The sequence below is a fragment of the Mus pahari genome, chromosome 6 (assembly GCF_900095145.1).
Source record: "Mus pahari chromosome 6, PAHARI_EIJ_v1.1, whole genome shotgun sequence".
Taxonomy (NCBI): Eukaryota; Metazoa; Chordata; class Mammalia; order Rodentia; family Muridae; genus Mus; species Mus pahari.
In genome coordinates, this window is record NC_034595.1 from 28,628,820 (window position 1) to 28,656,070 (window position 27,251).

General features: G+C 37.8%; 1 protein-coding gene across 50 annotated transcripts in view; it reads right to left on the bottom strand.

The window, feature by feature from the left end:
* The window catches only part of Ptprd (protein tyrosine phosphatase receptor type D), a 2,152,432-nt gene that overhangs the window by 14,608 nt on the left and 2,110,573 nt on the right, over nt 1-27,251 (bottom strand). For all 50 annotated transcript variants that reach the window (XM_029539561.1, XM_029539552.1, XM_029539551.1 and 47 more), the window contains 2 exons: nt 24,760-24,879; nt 24,127-24,281 (listed from right to left, as the gene is read on the bottom strand). In XM_029539561.1, the coding sequence (XP_029395421.1) occupies nt 24,127-24,281; nt 24,760-24,879 (275 nt within the window). The remainder of the gene's footprint in view (nt 1-24,126; nt 24,282-24,759; nt 24,880-27,251) is intronic.

Here is a 27,251-nt window from a genome sequence, read left to right on the forward strand (position 1 = left end):
GTAAAATTTATTCTCTAAGGGAAAATAAAAGTCTCAATCTTTGTTACGCAAAGAAATTGAAGGCAATTTTTAAACTCCATTGTATGTGGACTTATGGGTCAGTGTTCCAGTTTGAAGAACCAGACTGAAAGAAAAGGACATGAAAGAAACAAGCTGTAAAGGGTGGCAAGGTCTGCTACTCCAAGGAGATAGGCTCACAAAGGAACTGGTTTACAAAGGCAGGGGCTTAAAACAATGAGCATCCTCTAGTATGGGAGAAGATGCTAAGAAAATTGCCCACCTGTATTACCTGTCAAGGTAAGCTTTGTGTTTCTTTTGATCTACCAGCTGAGTATATTATGTGTTCAGAATGGATCAGTCCAAAATGCACTCGTTTGACTATGCACATTTGCCTCCCAGTAAATATGCACATACTAACTGAGGCTCTGTTCTAGTTTATTTTCGGTTGCTTTGATAATACCAGGAGCAAGGTGAACTTGGGAAGGAATGGCAGGCACGGATGTAATCAGAGCCTTCTACTCTGCTGATAGGCTATAGGCATTCCCTTGTGGATTCATGTGGCATAATATTAACAGGGCACTTTTTTACTTTATTACATGGAAGACTGGCACTGAGTCATCTTGAGGTGTGATTATTTTAGCTTATAGATTACAGTCATTCATTAGGGGAACCAAGACTAGCCCCAAAGCTTAAAGCAGAAACCAATGGAGGATTGCAGCTTACTTGCTTTATTGCAGGTTTTCTTATATAGTTCAGGCCCTTAAGATGGTTCTTGCCAAAGTGTGTTCGGTTCTCCCGCTTACACCAATTAGTGATCAAGAAAAATGCCCCACAAATATTCCCCAGTCATCCAATACAGTCAGTACTTGACCTGAGGTTCCCTGTTCTAACATGTCAAATTGACAAAGAAGATTAGTTATTACACACTTCTAGTAGCAGACAATTTTCATTTATGACATGCCACTGTCTGTTAGCATCTGTCTGTTTTTATGTTTTTGTTTGTCCAATTGTAAATCTATCTTATCGGCCAATAAACAATGAAGTGTTCTGCTAAGTCATGTAGGAGATATGACAATATGATGACTATGTTCTTAATATTAAAGATTTTAAGGCCTATCAAAAATGTAGTGATTTAAATCAATATAAGAAAAGAAAAGACTGTGTTGGTGTGGATTGGAAATGGGACTTGAAAGATGAGGATTGAGGTGATGGACCCGCAAGAGAGGTGACTTCAAATCATACTGTTCCTTCTATGAGGTATATGTCAAAATTTTCATGGATCAGTATACACCTTAAAAGTCTATACAAAACACCTGCCCAAACTCTACAAGGAATTAGTTTGGTAAGCACCAGCTCCATTCACATACGAATCAACAGTCTCTCAAATGTCATGGGGCTGCAAGGTAGTAAGAGAAAATTTTTAGATAATTTAATTATTGGTCACACAGGAACCTGTTGTTTGTAGCCCATGTTATTTTCATACAATCCCTAATTTAAAATTTCATATGGCTTTATGTCCTGTGCCAAAGGCCACTAGATTCTTAAGTTTTAAGTTGGCAATGTATCATGGCATTGATAGATATTGCAAAGAGCTTTTGGGCAACATAGAACGCTATAATTTTTTTTATTCTAATTTGGCCCAATTTCTAAGGAACACTGGTAAATACATCTCTTCTTAGAGGAAAATACACTACAAATCTATCCAAGACTATACATCAAGTTGACTATAGTTGTGGCAAGAACATTTTCTGAACCCCCTATCTGACACTATTCAAATATCTAGATGACATGGCAGAAAGGTACTGTACAGTCTCTGGAGACTGAGAGGAATAATTCCAAGTTGAAGGAGTTGAAAGCTTTTTATAGTAATGGTATTATTCCCTCAGCACACAAAAGGAAGGAAAACAAATCAAATATCCACTTGAGTCTAAAATGGAAAACTGTGAGAAAAGACAAAAGAGAGGTTATGACTTGAACAATATATATATTTTACCCCACAAAGCACAGCAAACTGTTCAATGCTTATTGTTGTTGTCTATGGGGAAGAAAGAGGAGGAACTGGCTGACTTAGAATTTAGGTGGCCTTACTTTTCTGGAGTAATGGATTTCAGTGAAGAATTAGATATATGCCCATCTTAAAGTGAGTCTATGAAATATAAAGTACTTTTTCATTCCAGGTCACAATGTGACCTTGAGGATGTCATATAAACCTTTTTCAAATTTTTATGTATTTTGTCATTTTTATTACATTTTGATAATGATAATAGCTCTAGCCATTAAGGAATCTAATTATCCAGAAAGTCTTAAGGCTAAATTAAACTTATCACAGTTTCTACAAACAAAGGAAGACGGCGTTCTTTTGCAGGTACGTTTTTCAATTCTATCACTGAAGACAACAAGGACCAATGCAATGGAATTCTGGGAAAATGGTGAAAGTCACTTCTGGGTCATTTGTGATTTAGCATTTAAATCTTTGCTTTAATCTACTCCTTTAGATTGTTCTAGCTTCGTCCTTTTATTTCCAAGTAAAACAACTTCAGATCATCGGCTCCCCCACTCCCCGCTCCCTTCTCTCTGGTTTTTGAAGACAGAGTTTCTCTGTGTGACAGGGCCCTTGGCTGTCCTGAGACCCACTTTGTAGGCCAGACTGGCCTGTAGTGTATAGTTTCTACAACACCACTTTAAGCTCCAGGAGGTGCTATCAGCCGCTGCCTTGGTTCCCTTGGATCCATGGATGAAAGACACACTTATGTTTGCACATTTTTAACCTGCCTTATGGCTCAGTGGCCGGGCTCTTCTAAGCCTCCTGCAGCTAGCTTGCCCTTCCTTTTACTCACTGATCAACACTCTCTAAGTCTACCCTCAACTTAGTTTCCCAGTTACCTTCTCCTTGCTCAGCACCCTGAATCTGCCCTCAACTTAGTTGTTTCTAATCTCCAGCCTGCTACTCAAGGTCCAATCAGGGAAGCGGCCAATGGCCACTCCACTGGAGATCTCACATGGCTGATGGCTCTCTCTCTCTCTCTCTCTCTCTCTCTCTCTTTAAAACATGACAAATTTCATCTCCTCCTCCTGTGTCTCCTACCTTGCCTTTGGGAACCTGGAAGTCCTGCCCACTTCTGCCTAGCTATTGGCTGGTAGCATCTTTATTGATTGATCAAGAACAAAGTGAGGAACAGGATCTTCAATGTTCACATGTAGATTCCTGATCAAAGCATCAGAACAACCCTCTACACTGGCCTCGAACCCAGAGAGATCTGTCTGCCTCTGCCTCTCAAGTTTTGGGATGAAAACTGTTTACCATCACACCTAGCCAAATGCCTCTCTTTTAAACAATATGGTTATGACCGTATTCATGGCTTTCCCACATCAAAAGTCAAACAAGTCTGCAGTCTGCCCACCTCTGGCTCTTGGTTTATGTTGGTCTTTCCATGTTCTTATAATTGTCTTCTGCTCACATCTACCTTCTTTGATAATCACCTCAAATGTTGTACTCTGGAGGGAAATTTCCTCACTGGATTCTACTTCTGCAACAACAGGTTTACTGTCTTCAAGTTTGGTTAGATGATCAGATCAATATGGAGGAAGTGACAAAGGCTTCCTTGTCTGTTTGTATCCAACAACTTCACTTGGCAGTTTCCACGCCAGGGAAATTGAAGGAGATCAAATTAAGTTGCAAACAAAAAGATGCAAGCATAAAAAGATCAGATCTTTTCCTAGATCACAGCAAGTAATACCCCCAAACACCAACATGGGAGACTCTATGTATACATATCTCAAAGATAAAGCAAGCTGCTAAAGATTCCGTGTGACGGAAACATCTCGAAGCTGGGCTTTACTCCAGCTGCTTAGAAATGACAGTCCTCAGACACCAGTCTACATCTGTAAGAAACAGAAAAGCTGAAAACTCTGAGCTTTTACAAGTGTGCCAGATGACTTCTGTTGGATCTCAGAGTTCCCACAGCAGCACTTTCCTTCCTTCTCCGATTTGCTCTTTTTTTTATTTTTATTTTTTTATTTTTTTTAAAGATGTCAGTACCTTAGTGCAGTGTACCTCTCAAAATGAAGGATTGAGTTTTGAAAGCAAATGCATTTTTCTTTGATGCTGAACCTGAGCTCCCCACAGCAGCGATAATGATGAAGCCCTATTTAGTGTTGTTTGTTTCTCATCATTTCAACAGCCTTCAACCTGAAACATGATAAGGACAGCAGAACTGATAAACTACCCTTATTTTTATCTGTTTTCTGTCGGAGTAGTTGCCAAGCACTGAGACAAATTTTTCTAAATATCTTTCAAAAAGGGAGTGTATCACCCTGTGCTTTGGGCTGAGGCGAGCGCAATTCAGCACACTTATTATAGTAGAGAACATTCCAGCAAAAGGGAAGAAGGTAGCACTTTTAAATCCAGTCTGGTGTTATGCTGGTCCTACGCTGCTATTGCTGAAGTAAATACAGCTTTTCTAAGTTATCTTCTTGTTGGACAATGATGCCATTAATGAGAATCAGAACACAAACTCTAGATTTCTTGTGACTTCTCTAGCAAGTCCAATGTTTATTAAACTTTAGTTCTTAAAACCAAACAGTTTCCGTTAGTGAAAGCCACTGCACTGTTTACACAAAGAAAAACTATGCAATCCATTAAACCAGCACGCCTACCAGGAAATTGTTATTACTTTAATATCATCACTCATCCAGTTATAGGATTTGTTTTCAATTTCTAAAAACATGATTGAGTTAGTCCCATGAGTTGAAATATGCTTAATGTCCCGTGATGTGATACAGTAGTAATGTGCAAAAAGAGAAATGTTAAGAGGCATAAGGGGACCATTCTGCACTAAAACCATTCTGGAGATACGCTTAAGAGTTGGCTCTTCTGACTAATTTAGGGGAGTTTTGATGCTGACCCTCAGCTGACACATCACTGGTCCGGCAAAGGACAACAGAATTTGGAAACCTCTGAGATCAGTGAGTTGGAAGAGAATACAGTAAAATGGAGCTGAAAATTACCGCAAGCATTTTGTACATCTATCAGCTGGTAATTTGATTGGATGTTAAATTTCAGCTATTAAGAATGGCATTTATGAAGTGCAAGTTTATTTCAAAAAATATCTATGGGAAGGTATTCAGTTTTATGAGCAGTTTTACAGCAGTAATCTGGTGAGCAGCCTAATAAAACTCTGAAGTCATTCTGATGAGGCCTCTGTTTTAAATCTCTTCTTTCACTCACTTAAAAGCTTAATTTCTTGGTGTCATAGTCATGCGCATAGCATTTAGGGCATTAGGGAAACCGATTCAGTGATATTTTGTATTTCTACCACCTCCTTCATGCTGGCTGACTGGATTCTGACAGAACTCTGTGTGCTCAGAGGTCTTTTCTTTTCTTTTTCTTTTTTCTTTCTTTCTTTCTTTCTTTCTTTCTTTCTTTCTTTCTTTCTTTCTTTCTTTCTTTCTTTCTTTCTTTCTTTTTTTTTTTAAGTTACTCTGCAGCACCACTCTTAGTGTGCCTGCCTAAATCTTCTAGCAAGGATTTAGAGGAATTTTAATTCGGCAACATTGCTGCATTGGTGAAGGACCACATTCAAAGATATGAACTGGCTGGGATGCAGAATGCCCTGGATTACAGTATGATTTGGCTGGAATATAAACACGACCTTAGTTAATCTATAACAATCAAGGTAAAGCTCGTTTGTAAAAGGAAGCAGTCATGTTTGAAAGTGGCATCTAGTTGAGCAGCAGACAAAGTGATGAATCAGAGAAAGATTAGATAGAACTAGTCAGACATAGGATACATCCTACTCACAAGAAAATAACAGAGGAAGAAAGGCGACTTAAGAGCACTAAGAGAGGAAAAATAAAAATAAAACAGGTGTGGCAGTTTGACCAGGACAATTTTACAGAAATAGGTTGCAAAGAGTACAAACTAGACTCAGGTGAAGACAGAATTGGCCAGAGAATGAGGAGTCGGAAGATTAGAACATTTTGCCAAAGTTAGTAGGCCTAGCAGAAAAATTCAGTGAGAAACCAGGAGAAGCCAGATTGAGTTAGTCAGCTTGGAAGATTAGAATATATAGAGGCTAGAAGTTTCCAGGCCTAGGCCTATAGATAGTTAGAACAGAGAAAGAAATGCTCTGGGCTCGGCCCAAGCCATGTATTCTCATGGCTTGGGTACAGCTGTCATCTCATCCCTCCATCCGAGGAAATGAAACAGACATTTGCACAAGTGCAAGAGAGTGGATCAAGATGACGTAACTATTCCTAGAGAGCTGAAAAGTCTGTCAAGGCTCATAGTCCTTGTCAATGGAAACGTGTTGAGGGCAGGCACTGGTTTTCATTAGAACTCTAGTCAAGCCCAAGGCCTATAGATTATAAGCATATTGGTGGTGTGAAAGCAAAATATTATAGCAATAATCGGCATTTACTTATAAATGTTGGCTCTTTCTTCCAATGTAACATGTCGAAAAGATATGAATTATGTGTTTTTAAAAATTATTTTCAAAATTTTCTTTATCTACTAGGTTATATTTAGGTCACTGTGATTATGACAGTTCTATATCCTTTAGAATAATGTGGCCTTTGGATGCTTCAGTTATCCTAACATGCATATATGAAGACTATATGTTAATTACTTAATAAAAGTTAGTGTTATAGTAATTAGAATAGCATATAGTTTTGCATATGAGGATAGGCAAGACAAGCAGAGTAATAACAGAAGACAGAAAACTGTCACAAAATTGTGATACAAAAGAGGTGAGAGTTATTCTTCAATAACTTAGCTCAATATATATGGAAGGAGATTTTCTTCTACATATCATTTTTTATGGAGTCAACAACCTTGTATTGGTTCACTATTTATTCAAGATGCCTGTGCACACTGAGAAGCAATGTTAAAAAATACAGCTTCTGCTGTGTGTGGTGGCATACATCTTTAATCCCAGCACTGAAGGTACAGAAGCTATGGGATCTTTGTGAGTTTGCAAAGCCTGGACAACATAGTAAATTTCAGGGAAGCCAGAGAACTATGTAGAGAGACTCCTTCCTAAATAAAGCAACCCACAAAACAAAACAAACAAAAACAGATTCTGAGGTTCTTTATCTGAGCTTCTGATCCAGTGGTCTTAGGCTGAATTCAAGACGAACTATTTCTGACCAAGTCCAAAATGATGCTGAAGCTGCACTCCATAGCCATATTTAGGAAGCAAGGATATGAGATGCACCTAGTATTCTTTTCCGTATATGAAGTTAAACAGATGCATCAGTTTTACTGGTGATTATGTGTTTTACGTGTGAATAGTTAAAAATGGAACAAAAGAACTTGATATTTAATTTACATAGATTTTTTTTCCTTTAGTTAACTTAGAATGTCAATAGATAAGAGACTGTAAAAATTGGCTTTATAAAAATAAATTGCTTTTGTCAAAACATCAACTACATTACTATCTCCAGATGCCTACAAGTACATAGACTTATCTTGTAACCAAACTCCAATGCCAGCAGCCCACCTTGCAAGTTTCCCTTGCCAGAAACAACCCCAGAGGCAAGCAAATCAGAAACCGTGTAATGAGACCCAAACATATTTTTCCAAACACAGAAAGAAAAATAGCCAAGCAATAGAACTCAGATTGGAAAGACACAAAACAAAGATAACAGAACTATTTTTAAGCCTCATATTATGGCCGGGAGCAACAGCAAAATAGTTTGAAATAGAAAGTCTTCATGCTGATTACAAGAAATCAAAATACACACTGTTCAAAGGAAACCAACATTTTTTTTTGAATGCTATTGAGTTTATGCAATGAGTTTCAGTGTACTCTCAGTCTGAGAGTATTTTGAAATAAAATAGCAGGTACAGCTGGTGAAACTCAGTGGTAGCCCTGTCCAGATCTTAGCTAATAGGATATAAAAATATTTCTACATTTCTTGCAGATGTCTGGGTTCTTTTCTTTGCTGGTAATTTTATTCTGAAGTCATTATTGACAGCTGCTTGTTCTGATAGAACCTAATTGCTCTCTACCAGTCTCAGCTGCATGTAGACTGATTTCCTTCCCTTATAGAGTATATTTCACATAAACACAGGCAGGAAAAAAAATTACCAATTAACTAAATATGTGTGCACAAATGCTCCATTGAGAGCTCTGATCAAGTAATGCATCTAGCTGTAACAGGTCACAGGAAATTACAGCACTTATAGTTTAGAGCATTAAACATAATTACATGGAAATATTCACAAGCACTGAAATATATCAATGATGAGTGACAGCATCCGAGAAATTGTCCTTTTATTAGAACAACTTATAAATTACTATATTTGAGTAATCGGCAGGGCATTTATTCTATTGATAGATTAACTCAATGACATCTCTGACATAAATGATATGCTATGTAGCATCTGAAATGTCTTCCATAATTGACACAATGGTGGCATTTTCTAACATGTGACAGGACCATTTTCTCCAAGAGTCCTTCCCTGGAGGGTAGAATTTCTGAGCATTCACCAGTTCTTTTCCATGCCCTTTATCACTGCTGGAGATGGGCTGTTTTCCATAACTTTATTGGAAAGAATACAGTATTCTTGAAAGTGAGCATTTTCCTTGTAGGAGACTATTCAAAGTGAATCTCATTTAGGAAGCTCCTCAAGAGATGCGTGAACAGCTTGACAATGCTCATTTTACTCTATCCAATGTCTTCTCTAGCCTTGGCTATGAAGTCTATGCCAATTTGGGGAACTTGACACTGCCCTTGTTAGTGGATCCCTTCTTATAGAGGTAAACTATGGGGCTAGAATAATCGTAACCTATAAACAGCAAACACACTGCATTGGAGAACAATGGTTCACTGCATTCTACCCTCCTTTTTTTCTCTACATTTCTCCCTCCACAAATCACTGGGCATGGAGGAGATGGACTGACTAAATGGGAGAAAGCACTCCTTAGTAGGGAATCCATACGGAAAACGTACTTTTCATTAATACCAGAGACACTATATGGTGCTTTAATCTCTGAGGACATAAGTAACTTCTCTTCACAGACAGAACTATCTCAGTTACTGGGTATCACAGAATACTTACTGCTTATTGCCCATAGAGAAAGAGAGAGAGAGAGAGAGAGAGGGTGTGTGTGTGTGTGTGTGTGTGTGTGTGTGTGTGTGTGAAGGATTCCAAATACCAACATACACTGGCATTGATAACAGAAATGAAGCTAATTAGAATGTAAACCCTAGACTCCTCATTTGCAAAGCTTAACACAATGAATATAAAGTGTCCTAAGTTGATTGGTACCCAAAAAATTTCAGTAATAGCTTATAGCTCCTTCTCTGTTCTAAATAGAAACCAAAACAATTTTATTTGTCTATTACTTACTTTTAACAAAAAAATGACCTGATGCATACATGCCTATATCCTTTAAAATTCTAGCATAGCTTGGCTCCTGTAATTGTACTATACTAATATTTATCATATGCACTCTCAAATTATATAACTTTAATGGTTGTAAGTGACACTTAAGGGGAAAAATTCAGGTTTTATCTATGAAATTAAAATCACTTACAAAACATAATTGAGTGTGTACGTGCATGAGGAACTCACAGAGAGTCCAAGCTGGCTGGCCAGCGAGTTTCAGGTATCCGATTGTTTCCACCTCCTCCAATTCTGGGATTCCAAACATTATACCACCACATCTAGTTTTTTCATATGGCTTCTGGGACTCCAACTTTGGCTCCTCCACAGAAATCCATTATGAATTGAAACAATCCTTTACTTGAAGATTCACGTTTTAATAGTTGGAAGGGTTGAAATATAGCAAGGAGAATGACCAAGACAATGGTGCCATTTTGCTTACATATGCACATGGCAAGGCAAACAATCTCTAATATGGCATACCCATTTTCTAAGAGTTATCATGGCAGAGTTTTATCCTTCCAGAGAATGGACTTTACACTCATGATCTGTGCCTTCCTCCTGCAAGCCATGCAATGACACGCCATCTACTTGACTTCCTCCATTCTGCGTTCTCCCCATGGAATGGAGACATATTGCTTAAATTTGCTATGGAAGGGCACTATGGCAAAATGATCTTCACACAACAGGTCATTGATAAATGCTTATCTTCTTATTCTCCTTTGCCCAAAGACTGGAGACTAGAGAGTTTAGTTTGTTAAATTAGTTGACTCAGAGGCTAAGCTGATGTATATTTCTATCGTTGCATGGTTTATATTAATGACATTTATAGAATCAATATTCTACTTTATTTAATGGATTCTATCATCCCAAAAGGGAAAAATATAACACAAAGTCGAAGCCGACTTTGTATTTGAAGGAATTTAGACATGATCTCACGCAATATTTCAAACCATGAACCCTGAGACAAGCATCTTTTGGGAAATGTGTTCAAAATGCAGTATTTTAGGCTCTAGCCAAGTCTACAGAATAATTAATTCTGACAACCCATGTTCTACAAACTGTACCTGGCCCTGATATGTCAAGAAACAGCCCCTTTTGTGAAACTAGAACTTCATGTAGATGGGAAAACAATTTAAAGAAGAAAAGGGGAACTGATCAAGACTGGAATAGAAGCAAAGATCTGTTTGGCTCGGGTTCTGACTGTGCTCATGTAGGATATACTCTTTGTTTATCCCTTCGTTCATTTCCATATGCATAAGGCTCTCTATTCATATACAATGAATCTCATGTATATAGTTTAATAACTGACCCAATCATTCCCTTTCCTCTAGGCCCCTTGGCTTACTATACAACAGCTCAAGGCATGTAGCCACTCTCTTAGAGTATACACCTTGGTACTATCAAAGTGCTTATTCCATAGGAATCAGATGCTTTAATTACACAGTTGAACTATTTAATGACCAGAAAGGCCATAGAGATAAAGCAAAGTAATTTTGTTCCTTTAAAAGCTAAGTCAACTGATTTGCAAAATATTAATGTGTACCTTATCATTATTCCCTCCAAAATGTATGGTTGAAGTAGGTGAAGGTGAAAAAGCTGGAAACAGTACAAAAATATTGATAAAGCTGCAGAACAATTCTAAACTTAAGTTGCTTCAAATGCATTAAGCTTATGGTTGATTAAAACTTATACTTCTCACAAGCTTTCAGCTGTAAATTTAAAAGATAATAAATCTAATATATGTATTATATAATCATATATGTGAAGTTACTGCTGATTATATACATTTTAAAGAGTGATTTGCTTTACTCTGGGTTGTCTCTATCTTACCCACTCCTAGCTCATGAAGCAAGACTTCTTATGATTACCTCTGCTGTTCTAGTCTGTTCTAGTCTCTTTCCTTTGGAGGGCATGCCACACAATTTCATGCCCAACTAGAAAGCTTGGAACTCTGTACACATTAGTTTTAAAAAACACTGATCATATTGATACACAGACTTAATTAGGAATTGCCAACTGATTTTTTTTTTTCTAATTACACTGTCTAGTTCCTATGGTCTTATTTGATATAAGCCAAAAATTTACAATGATGAAAATAGTGTTTCATGATTGACTACATATCAGAATGGCATTCTTGGGGGTTCATAACATAAACCAATATTTTGTAGAATCCAGAAATCTTACTGTAAAGAAATCATTTAATTTATATATACACCTATTCAACAATAGAAATTGCATGCACCCAATCACCTTTATTAAGAATTCAGAAAGTGTACATATACTGATGAATTGTCCTAAATGCTGGAGTGAGTTGTTTTCTCATACTTTTTTGGTTTTCTTTTTGTGGTGCTTTTTGTTGCCTTGTTTTGTATTATATTTCTCCATGGAATCTCCTCTCACTTCTTGAAAGAGCCAGAAAAGGTATAAAAATTACTGATCAGATTATACATGCTAATGAGTGGGTGGGAAATGGTCAGTGTTTGGATTTGAAAATTTAACACCTCGTGTCTTTCCTTTTTCCAAATCAGGTAGCAAGCCCTTCCTGATACACCTCCTCTTTCACAGATTAAAAGCAGACATTTTAGCAGGGTAGTGCAAAATATAGGATGTTAGATAACAGAGGATGGTGGGAGCTGCCATAACTGACCACATATACTTAACAGTTAACTTAAAAATAAAAGTGCTGAATTTAAGAAAAAAGAAAGAGTGTGTGCAAGCTAAATGTTGCCAAGGACAGTTTTAGGTATAAGCTCTCCAAAGATGGAGGTGGTTTCAATACAGTAGGATTATTTTAAAACTTATATATTTAAGCTTCAACCAACAAAAGTACTGTAAATACCAGATTACAGAAGATCTAACTTAAAAGCATCCCACCTGGAGTGGACAAATTGGTAATGCGTGGTCTAATTTATCCTAAACATGGACATGGAAAGTAGGCACTCACCCAAGATAAGGCTGTTCAGGATATTAAAATCTCAAATGTTGAATGGCAATTATGTAATGAACGTCTTTAAAAATTAGACAATGAATTGCCATTTAGCAAGCACTGCAGAAAATATTGATAATTGAAGCTGGGTAAATCCATGCCTGGGGACTCATAGTCTCTCAATTTTGAAATTGAAATACACTTGAAAATGTCCATACTAGAGTACTTTAGAAAAACATCTCTTTCTAAATGTAGGGTCTCCACCAGCAAAGAGGTAGTAATGAAGGTATAGTTGGATTTACTAGTGGCTCAGACAGGATGGGAACTTCCTGTATCATGGCCAAACTGAAAAGTGGTGAGGTTTTACCTGGACCTATTGAGTAGGTGCTAATTCCACAGTGCTACTTGATGCAGGTGCCTGTGAAGAGGCAGGCAGAAACCTTAGAGAATGCATCACGATACTTGGGGAATTGGCAAACATTCCTACATTTGACTGCCATGGGGACTTATTCTGAAAATAATTTTCATGTACAATCATCACCTCAGGTTTTTATACATGTTTATTCTAAGCCTTCAGGAAATACAAATATAAGAACGAACATACCCACATCTATGGCTTAGAGCTGAAGTGTATCTTTGGAGCTTCTTACTGAATTCTGGAAAGGTTTTGCTAAGCTGGGAGCTTTACTATTGTACTTTACAAACCAATAAGTTTGAGTTTAATTGAACCAAGATAACAAGTGTATTTCAGGCTGTAGCACATAAGAGAAAATAGTCGGAAACCAGGTCAATCATTTTCAGACACACAAAAGAGGGATGAAAAGTTAAACACAGGTTACAAAAAAAAAGTTTGTGGTTTATAACATTACTGGGTATGAGTTTTCAGACAAAAGAAGTGCCTGTGGCTCTCGGCTGAGCAAGATTCGCTGCTCAATTGATTAGAACAAGAGTTAGGTGAGGATTGAGAAGGTGAGATTTTAAGATGGATGGAGTAACTGACCACCTAGGGATTCAAGAGCAGGTTGAAGCTATTTCTTCAGCAAAACAAAAATTTCTTATTCAAGGCTTCCATAAAGTAAAAGTTCATAACCATTCTGATGGTCAAAGTAGAAAATAAATTAGGCTAATATATTTTATCCAGATTTCCTCGTGGGGAACATGCCTCGGGCAAATGACTAGACTGCTGTCTGTTTCCCTAAGGCAATAGAGAAGCTCAGGTGAGTAACCTAACTAGTTCATTCGATATAGGTGTAGGGAGTCTAACATCATTTTTGTCTTACAGCATTCAGATCCAAGGGCTTTCTATCACTTTACATTTAGAAATGCCCTAATGTACATGAACTTCTTCTCATGGAAGAATGTGATTTTCATTAAGGGTCCTGATCATGTAAGTCAGCTTATATGTGGAGATATAGTTCTATTCTAGACATAACAAAGCTTATCACTCCTGACTTTTGGTGAAATTTAGGCACAGCAACTATAACCAACCAAGGATACATGTGTTATGTGTATTCATCCCTAATACTTATGAATATTCAGCCTGAACTTGATTATAAGAAGATTAATTTATTTGAAAACATACCAAATGGTATTTATATAAGAGATGGAATAAATCTTAAAATAAGTCTTCCCTTGGAAGCATAAAGGAGTTTGTTCCCTTACTCCTGTTCTTTATGATTAGAGAATGACAGTTATGTTCAAAATTAAAGAGAGTTATAAGGATTTTTTTTTTTTTTTGGTTTTTCGAGACAGGGTTTCTCTGTGTAGCCCTGGCTGTCCTGGAACTCAGAAATCTGCCTGCCTCTGCCTCCCAAGTGCTGGGATTAAAGGCGTGAGCCACCACTGCCTGGAGAGTTATGAGGATTTAACTGAGTTGTTGAGACAAGGCAAAGTGCTGGCCGTACATGGATGTGACCCTGGCTTGGATACACAGCATGGCTAAAACAAAGCAAAAACAAATAACACATAAAATGAGATGATCTAGAGTGCAAGGTCCTCTTCCTCACATGTCTCACAGAGCTCAGGGGAGTATGATTCTGAATGGAAAAAATAAACCAGGTATAGTCAGGCAAGAGTTCCATAGGAGATGAAAAGGACCTTCCCTGTGCAGTTTAACCCAGTTCCTCAGGTGAGAAAAGAACTTGCTTTGGTGGGGTAGGAGAGTGAGGAGTGAGCAGGAGGCTGTTGATCCAATGCTCCAGCCCTGGAAGGCAAGTTCACAAAGCATCCAACCAGGTTGAGGAGAAGATGGCAGGGGAACAGGAGGAGGCCATTCTTGTCATAGGTGCCTCGGTAACTGACAGGTACAGGGAGGCCCAGTCATTTAGTATTGATGAGACACCCATCTCCCAGGCAGATTCTGTGTCCCAAAAGAAGCATTTTACTTGCTTAACTCATCTTCAGTTGGTTGGTTTTCAGCACAGAGCACACTTACATACTCAGGGTTCTCGACTTCTCAAGGTGTCTCTACTGACTTGGAAGTCATTTCCTCAATTTCATCTACCACAATTCCATGCTGAGACTGAACTATGTCAACACACTGCTACCTTGTTAATGCTACTTAATAAGGCAAAGGGCTTAAAAATACTTGCTAAACATTTGTTTATTTCAGTGAATACCTTTGAGGTTTCATGCTGCTAGATTCGGTAGTGCAAGCATGTGAAGCAAATAAAAATGACTCTGGAAGGTGACATGGTCAGAATCAAAGAATTTGCAAGAAAAAGAAACATCAGAAATCCAAACCTGAATGACTATAACTGTAACCTATCTACAATAAAGTGGAAAAAAACTCATTTGCATAATGTTAAAAATACTGGGGCAGATTCTTATCTGTTTTTGTGTAACACAAAATGAGGATTTGGCACATGGCATCCTATTGGATAATATACCACACACACATGGTGCTCATTTTGGTTTCAATGGAAAATACTATTGACAAATTTCCTTCTCTCTTCCCTCCCAACTTTATTCAATAGAGGAGGTAACAACAGCATCTGTTGCACTTGGCTGGATCCTAGGATGAGGAAATTGTGGTTAATGAGCCTCCCAGGCATATGGACACTAACAGCTCATGGTCGGGCCATGGCATAACTACATTAGCACTCCAGTGGGAGTGGCAGATACACAGGCCAGTCACTGCACATCAAAGCAGGGCTGCCAAGATAGCATCCTCAGTCATTTTGAATGGCCTGGAGCAGTTTCCACAATCATGGCCCTAGGGATGATTACAAAGCAGCATGCATTTGTCTGTCACATCCTTTCCATCTCCTTCTGGCAGCCTTCTACCATGTTGCCTTCCTTAGCCGGTCAGACAACCAGGTGCCCTGACCACCCAGGTGCCTGATGCATCCAAGCTGTGGCCCCCCACCAGTCCTTCTTTCCATTAGTCATGGACTTGAAGATCTGGGATACTTAATTGGCTTAAATGCATCCAAATTATACACTTCAACCATCTCAGCATAACCCATCACAACAGCTCTCATTACCTGTATGCTCTCTGGCTATTTTCTTAATGCATCTAGGAAGAAGCCAAGGGACCCTTTAATCAAATTAATGTAGAAAAAAATGTAAAAGACCTTAATGCACTAGCAGTTTTAAAAACTTGCCCGACAGTCTACGGGTAAGCTGCCAGATCAGCTTGGCTTCATTTTATTTTTCATTTCTGTAAGTTACAACAAAAATTAACAGACAGACAGACAACCCAAAAGTCCCATGCACCCAAAACATAAAACCATTAGGAGCATGTATTGATAAGTTAGAATCAGTGTGAATAATCACACTTCTAAGTTGTTTTTTTTGTTTGTTTGTTTTGTTTTGTTTTGTTTTGTGAAGAGGCCCATTAGCCGGGTAAATTCTGAATTACCAGAGGATATATAGGAAACCTTTTCCTAATTGGCTGAGAGAGGAGTTTGTAACTTTCTTTCCCCTGCCCACAAGGTGACATAGCTGGAAAAATAATCAGATGGTAGTTAGGAAACAAATTAAATGCAGGTGTTGGGGTTGGTGTTCTTTTTTACCTATGTCCCATGCCAGCAAATGAAGCTTGCATTTTGGAGCAGGCTTAGGACCCAGTTCTCCTCATCCAACCATGAAGGAAAGTCATGTTACCTTAGATTGATGAGAGTGAAGAGAAGGGCCCTGGGAGCTCAGCTGATAAAGGTCAACAGTTTAGGATTTAAGGGTAGAATTGACTTGATTGCAAACTGTTTCCCTCGCAGAACTGGTTTCTGCTTCTCTGCAGCTTGAATGTGGCCAGAGCCTTTAACGAGCCTGATCAAAGGAACATAGTGGGAGCCTCAGCCGTTAGTCCCTGAATTCCTGATGCCTTCACTACCTGGCAAATATAGAAGTGGATGCCCACAGTCATCTATAGGATAGAACACAGAGACCCCAATGGAGGAGCTAGAGAAATTACCCAAGGAACTGAAGGGGTCTGCAACACTGTAGGTGGAACAACAATATGAACTAATTAGTACCCCCAGAGCTCGTGTCTCTAGCTGCATATACAGCAGAAGATGGCCTAGTCAGCCATCGTTGGGAAGAGATGCCCCTTGGTCTTGCAAACTTTATATGCCCCATACAAGGGAACGCCAGGGCCAAGAAGTGGGAGTGGGTGGGCAGGGGAGCAGGGTGGGGGAAGGGTAGAGGGGACATTCAGGATAGCATTTGAAATGCAAATGAGGAAAATATCTAATAAAATAAGTTTTAAAAAAAAATGAAAGGCAGGGCCACCCAGACTTCAGATGTCCTGGCTGACTATGAAGGACAGTGAGCTTGGGTAGGAGGAGCAGAAAGCCTGTGCTTCACACCAAAGCAGCTGGCAGAGTAGGGAGGCCCATGCTGGGGTTGTCAGCCTCCAGCTTTTGGTTGGTATCTGCAGGCAGCAGTGCTTAACAGATAAGAATGCCTTTTGTTTCAGAAAGATTGCCAAGTCCTTTGGCACATAGCTGTACCACAAACAAAAATATGTTTTGAATTTTGAAAATATAACTCAATACTCAAAACCAGCGCAAACCAAAACAAAAGCAAATTAACAAGCAGTTTCTCAAAGTGACTGTACTTTCTAAGATCTCCTTTTAGAAGTTCAAAGGTCTCTGAGCAAGTTGTTTAGACCTAATCTTCAAGATGGAGAGACTCAGGTGATGTCAGCCTAGCTTATTAACCCTATCTAGCTCATCTGTATGCCTTGATGCTAAGCATCATGGACTCCATCAATACCAGTGTTCACTGAGAACAGACTCAACTAGTTACTCTTTCCAGATGGACCAAAGGACATATGGAAGAAGGGGGAAAGGTGCCAAGGAAGTAGGATAGGAAGAGAGACAAAAAGAGACTGCCCCAACTCTTGCTGGGATGTTTTCATTTATATAGATGAAAAATGTTCAAGTATTACAGGAAAAACAGTAAAATTATGCTATTTGAAAATAGTGGGCTTTCCAGAAATATATTTTTCCCACATCAGAGGTGAGAGATTTAAAAAGCTTCAGAGATTAGGTCAGGGTTTGGCAATATAATTATCTTTTCTCCCATTTGTCATTTCTGTTATCATTGGCTCCTTCTGAGCAGCGAAGAGAGTAAAGTCTCTAAGCCATGCCCCACACACCATACTCCCGGGACTTATTGTTTTGAACTACCAAAATGCTGGCTGTCATAAAAAGCATAAAGCAGTGTGACTAGTGTCCTGGCAAAACAGACTAGCATTTATCACCTACAACGAACATGGCCCTTAACGGAAGCCACCTTGGGGGGCCGAAGATTTATTGCAGCCACTCTGCCATGGTGCAGAAATATTTCTGGAACTCTTTCTTGGCAGTAAAGAGCCAGTGGCATGTTCCTTTGAAATTAGTAATGGTACGACATCTTTGTCCTTAAGGGTTGATTTGCTTTTTTTTCCTGTACCAAGAACTTTTTGTGTGAGTGTGGTAGAGTGCTGTTGATGAGGGCAATTATTAAAGCAGATTTCATAATGACTTCTCCAAATACTTAGAAGGAGCATGCCTGACAAGGAAACTTTGTAGACAGTGAAGGGCTTTGGAATTTATTCATTACCATAAATATCATAGTGGTCTCTCGGCTAGAGGTGATATTAATTGGCAGAGGACATTTGGCAATATTGGAGGAGACTTTTGACAATCAAAACAAGAGAGGTGTACAATTCTCACCTTGTGGGCAAAGGTGAAGGGTACGTTGAATGCCTGACCTGTACAGAAAGACTTTAACAACAGCAGTGTGGTCTAATGTGTCAATAGTGTTGGAATTGGGATCCTTGGTCTTATAGTCATGACCTATTCCATTGGGTGAAATTTAAAGCAGAATACAATCATTATTATACTTATAAAGTGTTATGTGTTTGCCAATCAAGGTGGATGCATATTTTCAAATGCAGTTTCTAATCACACATTGCTAAGAACTTTTAACCTTTCTGTAGATCCTATACTATGACAGTCAGAAAAAGTAATTATAAAACATCAGTAACTGCAAACATTTAGTTATATTTTTGTTGCTGTTGCTTGATTTTCTTTGAGAATGTGTAACCCTGGCTGACCTGGAACTTACTATAAAATCTAGGCTGGTCTCAAAGTCCCACAATCTACCTGCCTCTGCTTTGTGAGGGTGTCACCATGCCTGCCTTATTGGTTTATACATGGCAAGTATCTGAATAATTTATACATTTACAGGTATTCTCTTATTTAATATATGAACAATACTTGGAAGGAAATACTATTGCTAAACAGAATACCCTTTAAGGTTCCCAGAGAGAGCAAAAAAATTTAAAATGAGAAAACATGCATTCTCTTCCAGGCTCTGCTTCCAGTTGAGCACACAATATCAGCTACTCTTTTAACTTTTCAGTTCTCAATTTGCCTCTCCCTATAGAGCAAGGACAGTAATAATATCAACCTGTCAGATCAAATAAATGGTGGGGAGATAATCTTCATATAACTGTATTCCCACATAAAAGTGAGCCCCTTGCTCTACCTGCACAGCGAGCAGAAATGGCGATTCTAGTCACAGCGAGCAGAAATGGCGACTCTAGTCACCATTTCAGGGACAGTAATGGTACAGATCTGATGCACAACTGTGAAGTCAGCATCTTACACCATGGGTTTCATGGCTTTATGTCTATAGTGGTTTTCCAACAGAATTTCTACTTTACCAGGCAGCTAGAGAACTACTCCACTCCAAAATCTTTCTTCACTTTGACTTTTATATTTTGTGTGTGTCAGCAGGGTTGGGAGTTGCCAGAGGGGGAAGAGAGGAAACAATTCCTTTTAATGCTGTTGTTTTTGCACAATTATAATCTCTTATAAAATTATGCAATATTGAGGACTCAACACCTTGCTTTGCATCACTCTGTTGTTTGATTCATTTATACATGTGAGTTTTATGCAGAATAATTTCTGTGTTAGGAACTAGGCCTGGGAACCTGAATTCCACATGGTATAATTACTTCTCCTCCCTTTACAATATTTGAGGTAGAAAAACCCCCATGTAATTTGTATATTCCATCCACCTTTTTATCTGGAGATGATTTTTTTTTTTAACAAATGAAAACTAATTTTCCAGGTTTATGGAAAATCCCAGTCTCTTCTGTCAGATTGTGCTTGTTGCAAAACATTTGGCAAGAATACGGTCTCTGCCCAGAGGGGAGATTTGAATGGGAAAGTAGGAATAAGAATGTAGCCTAGAATGAGTGGTTCTAAACATGTAAGACACATTTTTAAAGCACTAGTAGTATCTTTGGGTCACAGGTTATTTTTTATGCAATATTTGCAAGACTTTAACATTGAGAAGGCTGTTTTCCTCAATTTTCTGTTGGCTTTAAGGATAGACAGTTATGCAGTAAATAAGACCTAAATAGGAGCTGGAGAGATGGCTCAGGGATTAAGAGCACTGATCGCTCTTCCAGAGGTCCTGAGTTCAATTCCCAGCAACCACATGGTGGTTCTGATGCTCTCTTCTGTTAAGTATGAAGACAGCTAAAGTGTACTCATATAAAATAAGTAAATAAAATCTTAAAATTAAAAAAAATAATACCTAAGTAGTTCGATTGTGTTTTCATAAGCCAAGTTGAAAACTAACATGAAGATTGGCTTTAAAAATTCTTTCCAACACCAAATGTGTCATTTTTAAATGCATGTGCACATACTTGTGTACGCTTTCATAAGCATTTGTGTTGGTACACATGTGTTTGTAGGTGTATACACATTTGTGTGTATAAAATGTCAAGGACAACTTCAAAGTCATTCTCAGTAATCCTATTTGCCACCTTTGAGACATGGCCTCTCATTATCTGGAATCTCACCAAGTAGGCTATACTGGCTGGCCATCAGGAACCAGGGATCCTCCTGTCTCTGCACCTTCCCCTCTGGAAGTACATGTTTGCACTACCAAACCCTCAAAGAACTGCCTGCCTCGAAGTCGAACACATCCATGTGGGCTAAGGGAGCTCAACACATTTCCTCTTGCTTATAAATCAATCACTTCACCAAATGTGCTAGCCAACAGATGACTTTTAAGCAGGTCCATGCTTAATGGTCTATTTTATATCGGTGACATTACTAATGTTTATCTGGCCTTGGATTTATCTCTTTGGATCTAGAATCTGGATTGAATTAAGAATCTTAAAGATATGCATGACCTTCAAAAGGTTTGTTTTATTAGCCTTAAGACAGTTTCATTTAAAAGACAAGTTCAGGGGTATCAAACCATCTCCCTTTCTATTTATTCATTATATAAATATAAATATATAAATACACACATATATATACTATATACATATATGTATATATTTATATTGCCATTCCATATATGTATATAAATATATAATGATTATATATATTATAGGATATATATATTCTATAAAGGAAATACACTTTCCTGTAATCAAAATATATAATTAAAGAGTATCATGGCTCACAGTTTTACAATTGATTCAATGAAATTACAGTTTCATCTCAACTTAATTCATTTGTAAGAAGTACCAAACATATAAAATTCTTATAGCCTTTTTATACCAGAAGATAGAATTTATAGAATATGCTCAGAATTTTAAAAATTACTTTTATGTCAGATAACCACCTGAAACCATCTTTCTTTATACAGGGACATGAAAGTAAAGATACAAAGTTCAGAATTCATCTTTAAGGCACTTAAAACTCCAGTATAAAATTCCATGTATCCTTAATAGAATCATTTTGAAAGTTAAAAGCTTTCCAAGTTTCCATACACAGAGAGTGCATGCTATAAATCATATTCTCTAATTCAGGTCATTAAAATGTCCACTATTACTAGGAAAAACCTGGTGAAATCGCAATGGTAGAAAATATTAAAAATACTGGAAAAGTAGCCTATTAACTATTTGGATATGTTGGATATAAGTGAACACCTGATTCTAAGATGATGTCATTGCAGTAATGATTCAGCACTCCTTAAAATACTTAGAGTTTTATATGTACATGTAAGAGCACACATGCACGTTAATATGTTGATGATTTAACATTGTCTTACACTTTTGAATCATTTCCTGACATGGCATTCCATCATCATGAAGTTGCTACTGCTGTGAATAGTGTTGCCATATTTATAAATAAAGAAACAGAGATAAAGAGAAATTCAATAAATTTCCCCAAAGCACAAGGCTGATGAGTAAGAGCAGACATTCTCTAACAACAGCGGCACTCCTCCTAACGGACAGCTATCTCTAGTACCTCATCCTCTTCCTGTGGGTAGGGCATCAGACATTAATATTTTTTTATTTTTATTTTTTTATGTCATTAACTTACAGAATTCAGGTAGTATTTCTCTAAACAAACAAAGTATTTATTAGTACTTTGAAAAGGGGCATGCATAAGCCACAATGGACAGGTAGACCTAGGAAGGCAAACTTGAGGTCTAGTTCTTCCCTTCCACATTTGTGTGGATTCTTGGGATTAAACTCAACTTGGAAGGCAAGTGTGTCTACTCACAGAACCACTGTGCCAGCCCCAGGATGCAATGCTAATATAATACAAATCACAATACGATTGTTCAATAGAAACTTCCAAGATACTTTCCCCAAATTTGTCATTATTTTACGACTTTATTTCTTCCCCTCTCTCTTTCTGTGAGTGCTATGTGTGTGTGGTGTGCTTCTTACTGGCACGAGGCCTGTGAGAGCAGCATTTCTCTTTTGAGGCCTATTTCCTGCTTCTCCATCTGAAACTGTTTTGTGTACTTCCCACATGATCTTTATCATCAGGTTTAGTTTGTGCCAACTGGGGTACCATGTAACCAGCTGCATTTGCTGTTTGAGGCCTTTAAAATGGTTGATGCTGCAAAGCACATCGTATTCTCTGAAAGTAACAAGCACGAGACTGAGACTCGGCTTTCACTACAAAAAAACACTTGCTCAAACAGATTAAAATGATTTTATGTTTTATGATCATGTAGAAAATGACAACTGATATCCAGTTCTTAGAGGCCCCTCTCCTGCGTGTGAAAGAGCTAGAACCAGGTAACAAGACATGGGTTGAATGGAGCATTGTACCTAGCTGTTAAAGCTCCTCTCAAATAGTGCAGATTCTCTATTACAATTGGAATATCAATACAAGTAATGCATAAAAAAGTTTCCAAAATTATAAGGCGTCTGTCACTAACAGGTTAGTTCTGTTACTGGCTTCTATTAGGGGCCATGGTATCCCAGTCAGGAACTCTCCAGACTATTGTTTAGCAGTTACTTTGGTCGGGTGGACGGGCAGGTCAGTTATATAGGTTTTATTCTGCATTATTTGCCAATGGTCCCTTTTTGAGGGTCTATAACATTACCCTATAGTATGTAGCCTAAATGATGCTATTAATTTATGATATAAGTGGGTTCATAATGCATTTTTCTTGTCTTTCTATTATAAATTCCCACACTCTAATTTGATTCCCTTGTTCAAGAAGACATACCGAATTACTCAGATTGCAAAGGGCTATTGTGAAAGTATATGACCATATTCATGCAGGGTCACAGAACAGAATATGCCCAGTGATAGAGAATATAGAGAATCTAAGTGGGCATCTTGAAAACTTTGTTACTAGAAGGGACACTTGAGAGGAACTCAGGTATCCTGAAGAGATGAGCTGAATGTTATAAAGGATTAACATTTACATATTCAGACACTGTGTGATGATCTAGAGGGTGGCAGTCAGACTTGAGGAAAGGCATAAGTTATACATTTCAAGAAAAATTCCTCATTTTGATGTACAAAATAAAACTTTTTACAAATTGCATGTGTTTTATAAAATTATTTAAAAAACCAAGATAGTGCATTTCTTGTATATTAACTGATACTAAAAAATAGGTAAATGCAATTATCTTTACATTATCACATCTCTCACGAAATCTTAAATGACTGAAGCACAAGAGCCCATTGAAAAATTCATAAAAATTATTTTTAGAGGACATTTTTCCACAAAAAGATAAAATACAACCCTTGTTACAAGGTTAAAATGTAATCTTTTTCTGTTTTGTTTATCCTCACACATTTAACTCTGTATTTATCTATTTAGTTATTTTTGCACCAAAGAGAAAGCAGTGTGTAGGCAGTGCGTGGGCGGGGTGGTGATAGGGAATCATATTATATCCAGAGGCATTTATCCAGTTTTTTCTACTGATCCCAGGACAGGACTCAATTAGCAAGAGCCATTTGAATGAAAGTGTTAACCATCTCCCAGAATCAACCATCTGCCAAGAGAACATTTGACATAGAGTAATTTGTGCTCCTTTGCTCCCTCAGTCCTTTTGGCTGAAAATAAACCAAATGTTCTCAGTGGTCCTTACCTGCAGTGTACAACCATTGGCCCTGCATCAGGAGGATTGCAGGTTTTGACTCTCCGTAAGAAAGCTAGGAAAGGTGTGGGGTGCTCTGGAACACCATGATCAGGCCAGGCGGTGAACTGGAATTGTCTCACTTCTCTCTTCTCACTCGATCCATTCTGTGACACAGGAACACTTGCTCAGACGTTGCTTTCTAACCTTAGCAGCTAATGATGAGTACCACTAAAATATGCTGCCTCAGCTCTTTCCTTTTAGGGTATGGCCTTTGAAGACACATTATCTGGAGACCCAAGCCCTGAGCTACCCCGAAATGATCAGCGGTTGCTCAGGCAGTTAAGCTTGTCACATGAGAAGCACTCTGCCACCTGGCTGCAACCATCTGGAGTGCTCTTGTCTTATTTACAGAAAGAATTAGTTCTTCCATTTTGGGGAAACTTTCCTCAGAACACTGCATTTGTTTCATGGTTACTGATAAAACACTGGTCCATGAGAAAGGGGGCTGGATGATAAATTCAAGATTGAGCTCACTCTCCCCTGCTGCCAGTGGGACCAAGAGTTAAGTAAAAAGGCTTGAGGGATTTAGTTTCTTTAAATAATAGGAAAAACAGGGCAAGAGAACATAGATAAAGAGCAAACCTTATAAAGTGCAAACGTTCGGACACAGTATGTAGCAAGCTCCACCGTATCCAACAGCGTCACCTGGACCAGCCCGTGAGTTTCTGTGCCTCTGCTGGGCCAATACTGGTCACACTTCACCTAAAGAAAGAAGTGACATATTCAGGCCAGATGCTCATCAACTCTTCTCTTAGCTTTCTTCTGAGTTGCTGTTGAAGGATAACAGCTTTTCCACATTTCATTTTATGTTGATCTTTTTTCTGGCATGCCTTCTTGTTATCCCCAAATATGTAAATTACCCACTCTGATGCCAATATAAACCACATATTTTTTTTAAAACGGGTAGAAATATTAAGCAGTAACAGATTCAATTTTCTGGGAAAAAAAATAAGTTGCAGATTGGTGCTGAAAAAAATAGGGATAGAGATATTTGAAAATTTAGAGTACTTGGGGAAAACCCATTTGTTATTTGGTAGACACTATGATTCACATCAGAAAGATTATACTTAGACATTTAAAATACATGGCTAGATAGCATTCATCTATCAAGATTTTACAGGCACACACAACTCCACAATGCTCGCTCGCAACTTACAAATATACTTGGTTAAAGAAAAGTAGAAATAATTTGAAAAATCTATCAAAGTGTAATACACAACATAATAAGTGTTACTTAAAATACAAGATAAATGGTATTTGTATGCAAAACAAATGAAATCTGTAGCATCTACAGGAACGATCTGTCTGCTCTTTAACTATGGTTTTGGAGGGTTATTATAGCAGTGTGGTTTAAGTAGTACAATTCATTCATTTAAGATAAATGACCTACTATTTCCCTGTGAAGTGGAACAGCCCATGTAAGAACTACTCAAACCCAATTAGTTTAGATGTGACAAAGAATAATTCCAACTCTGCTGTAAGCCTCAGATTTACTGCATGTGCCCACAGTGCAGCAAAAAAAACATAATAAAAATGATAAAGGCACTATATTTTCTAGTGAGGTCATAGGTCAGAAAATATTTACCCATTCTGCCACAGAGAAAAGAAATGTGGAAATGCTATTTCACTGTAACCAAAGGAAATACATTCTTTCTGCAGGCAAAGGAGCGATACTGGTGCACTTTAGGAAGCACATCCTTCATTTGAAAAGGGAAGAATAGAAAGTATGCCTTACACAAAGGTAGTAGGCATTGTCCTCATAGAAGCTAGAAGTTTGTGGTCTCGTAAACATAATTATATAATTATGCACTTTTTAGCTTAATAAAATGCTCGCAACAGACTCTGAATGTCTCTGTTGTTTGGTTTGCATTCAGTCTGTGTTGTCTGGCACTCAGGCTGTTTCTGCATAGATACCAGACCTTCTAAAAAGGGAGAGTTTTCACCGACTAGACAACTTCACTGAGAAGATAAAGGAGGAAGACACTGTACTCTGTATCTATTTAGCATGCAGAAGCTGAATTCACAAGGTTTGATTCCATTGCCTTTCTCTCAACTATGAGGCCACACGAAGTCAACTCTGACTACACAAGCAACATGAAAGGGTTCAGATACAAAACGAGTTGCAATAATGTTAAAATACTTTCTATGTTTTCTACATTCATAAAATAAACTGGTGTTTTTATTTCTATCATAGGTTGCACCTCAAAGGGAAAAAATACATAAGAAAGTTAGTTTTGCAAGGACAATACTGATAAGCATAGGTTGAATACTTCCACATATCTCCCGACAATTTGTTAAACCCACACCACACCTGTCAAATTTACCAAAGTACTAGTTGAAAGGAATCATAGTACTTAAGGAATAATAAATAACTCATGGTAAAAGTCAACAAATATTAGGACAAAGTAATTTTTAAAACCAAGGAAAAAGATACCAGGTTGATATCTTGTTGTAGTGGATGAAATATCTTTGTAGGTTCACACTGTTTACATGTATATATGTGGTGTCAGTGCAGGGTAAGAGGACCCCTCATGCTCAAATGGGCAATGGCGACAATTTATCCCTATGGAAATCTTCCCCTTTGATTCATTCTCAGTGTAGCCTGAACAGATTTCTTCTGATTTCACAGGGTTAAGAGCTTACATTTCGCAGTAAATAATACTTTAAGGCTTATGTTTTTAGTCCTATACTACACGAATATTTTCTCATTCCTATCTCTTATTATAATGTATATGATTATGAGAAAAATAAGTGTTTGAAAGATATTTACTACTTCTTGTTTAAGGACTCTGGGTATATCGTTAAGTTATTTTTTAAAAGTATTTCTTTGATTTTTTTTTGATATTATAAGTTCATTATTTCCCCTTTTCTGTTCCTCACTTCAAACCATTCCATATATCTCTCCATGCTCTCTTTTAAATTCATGAGCTCTTCTTCACTAATTGTTATTACATACACATATCTTTATGCTTTTATATAATTAAGTGTATAAATACTCCTCCTTAACTAGTATAACATTACTTGTATGCAGATTTTTCAGAACTGACCACCAAAACTTCATAAATAAGTTAATA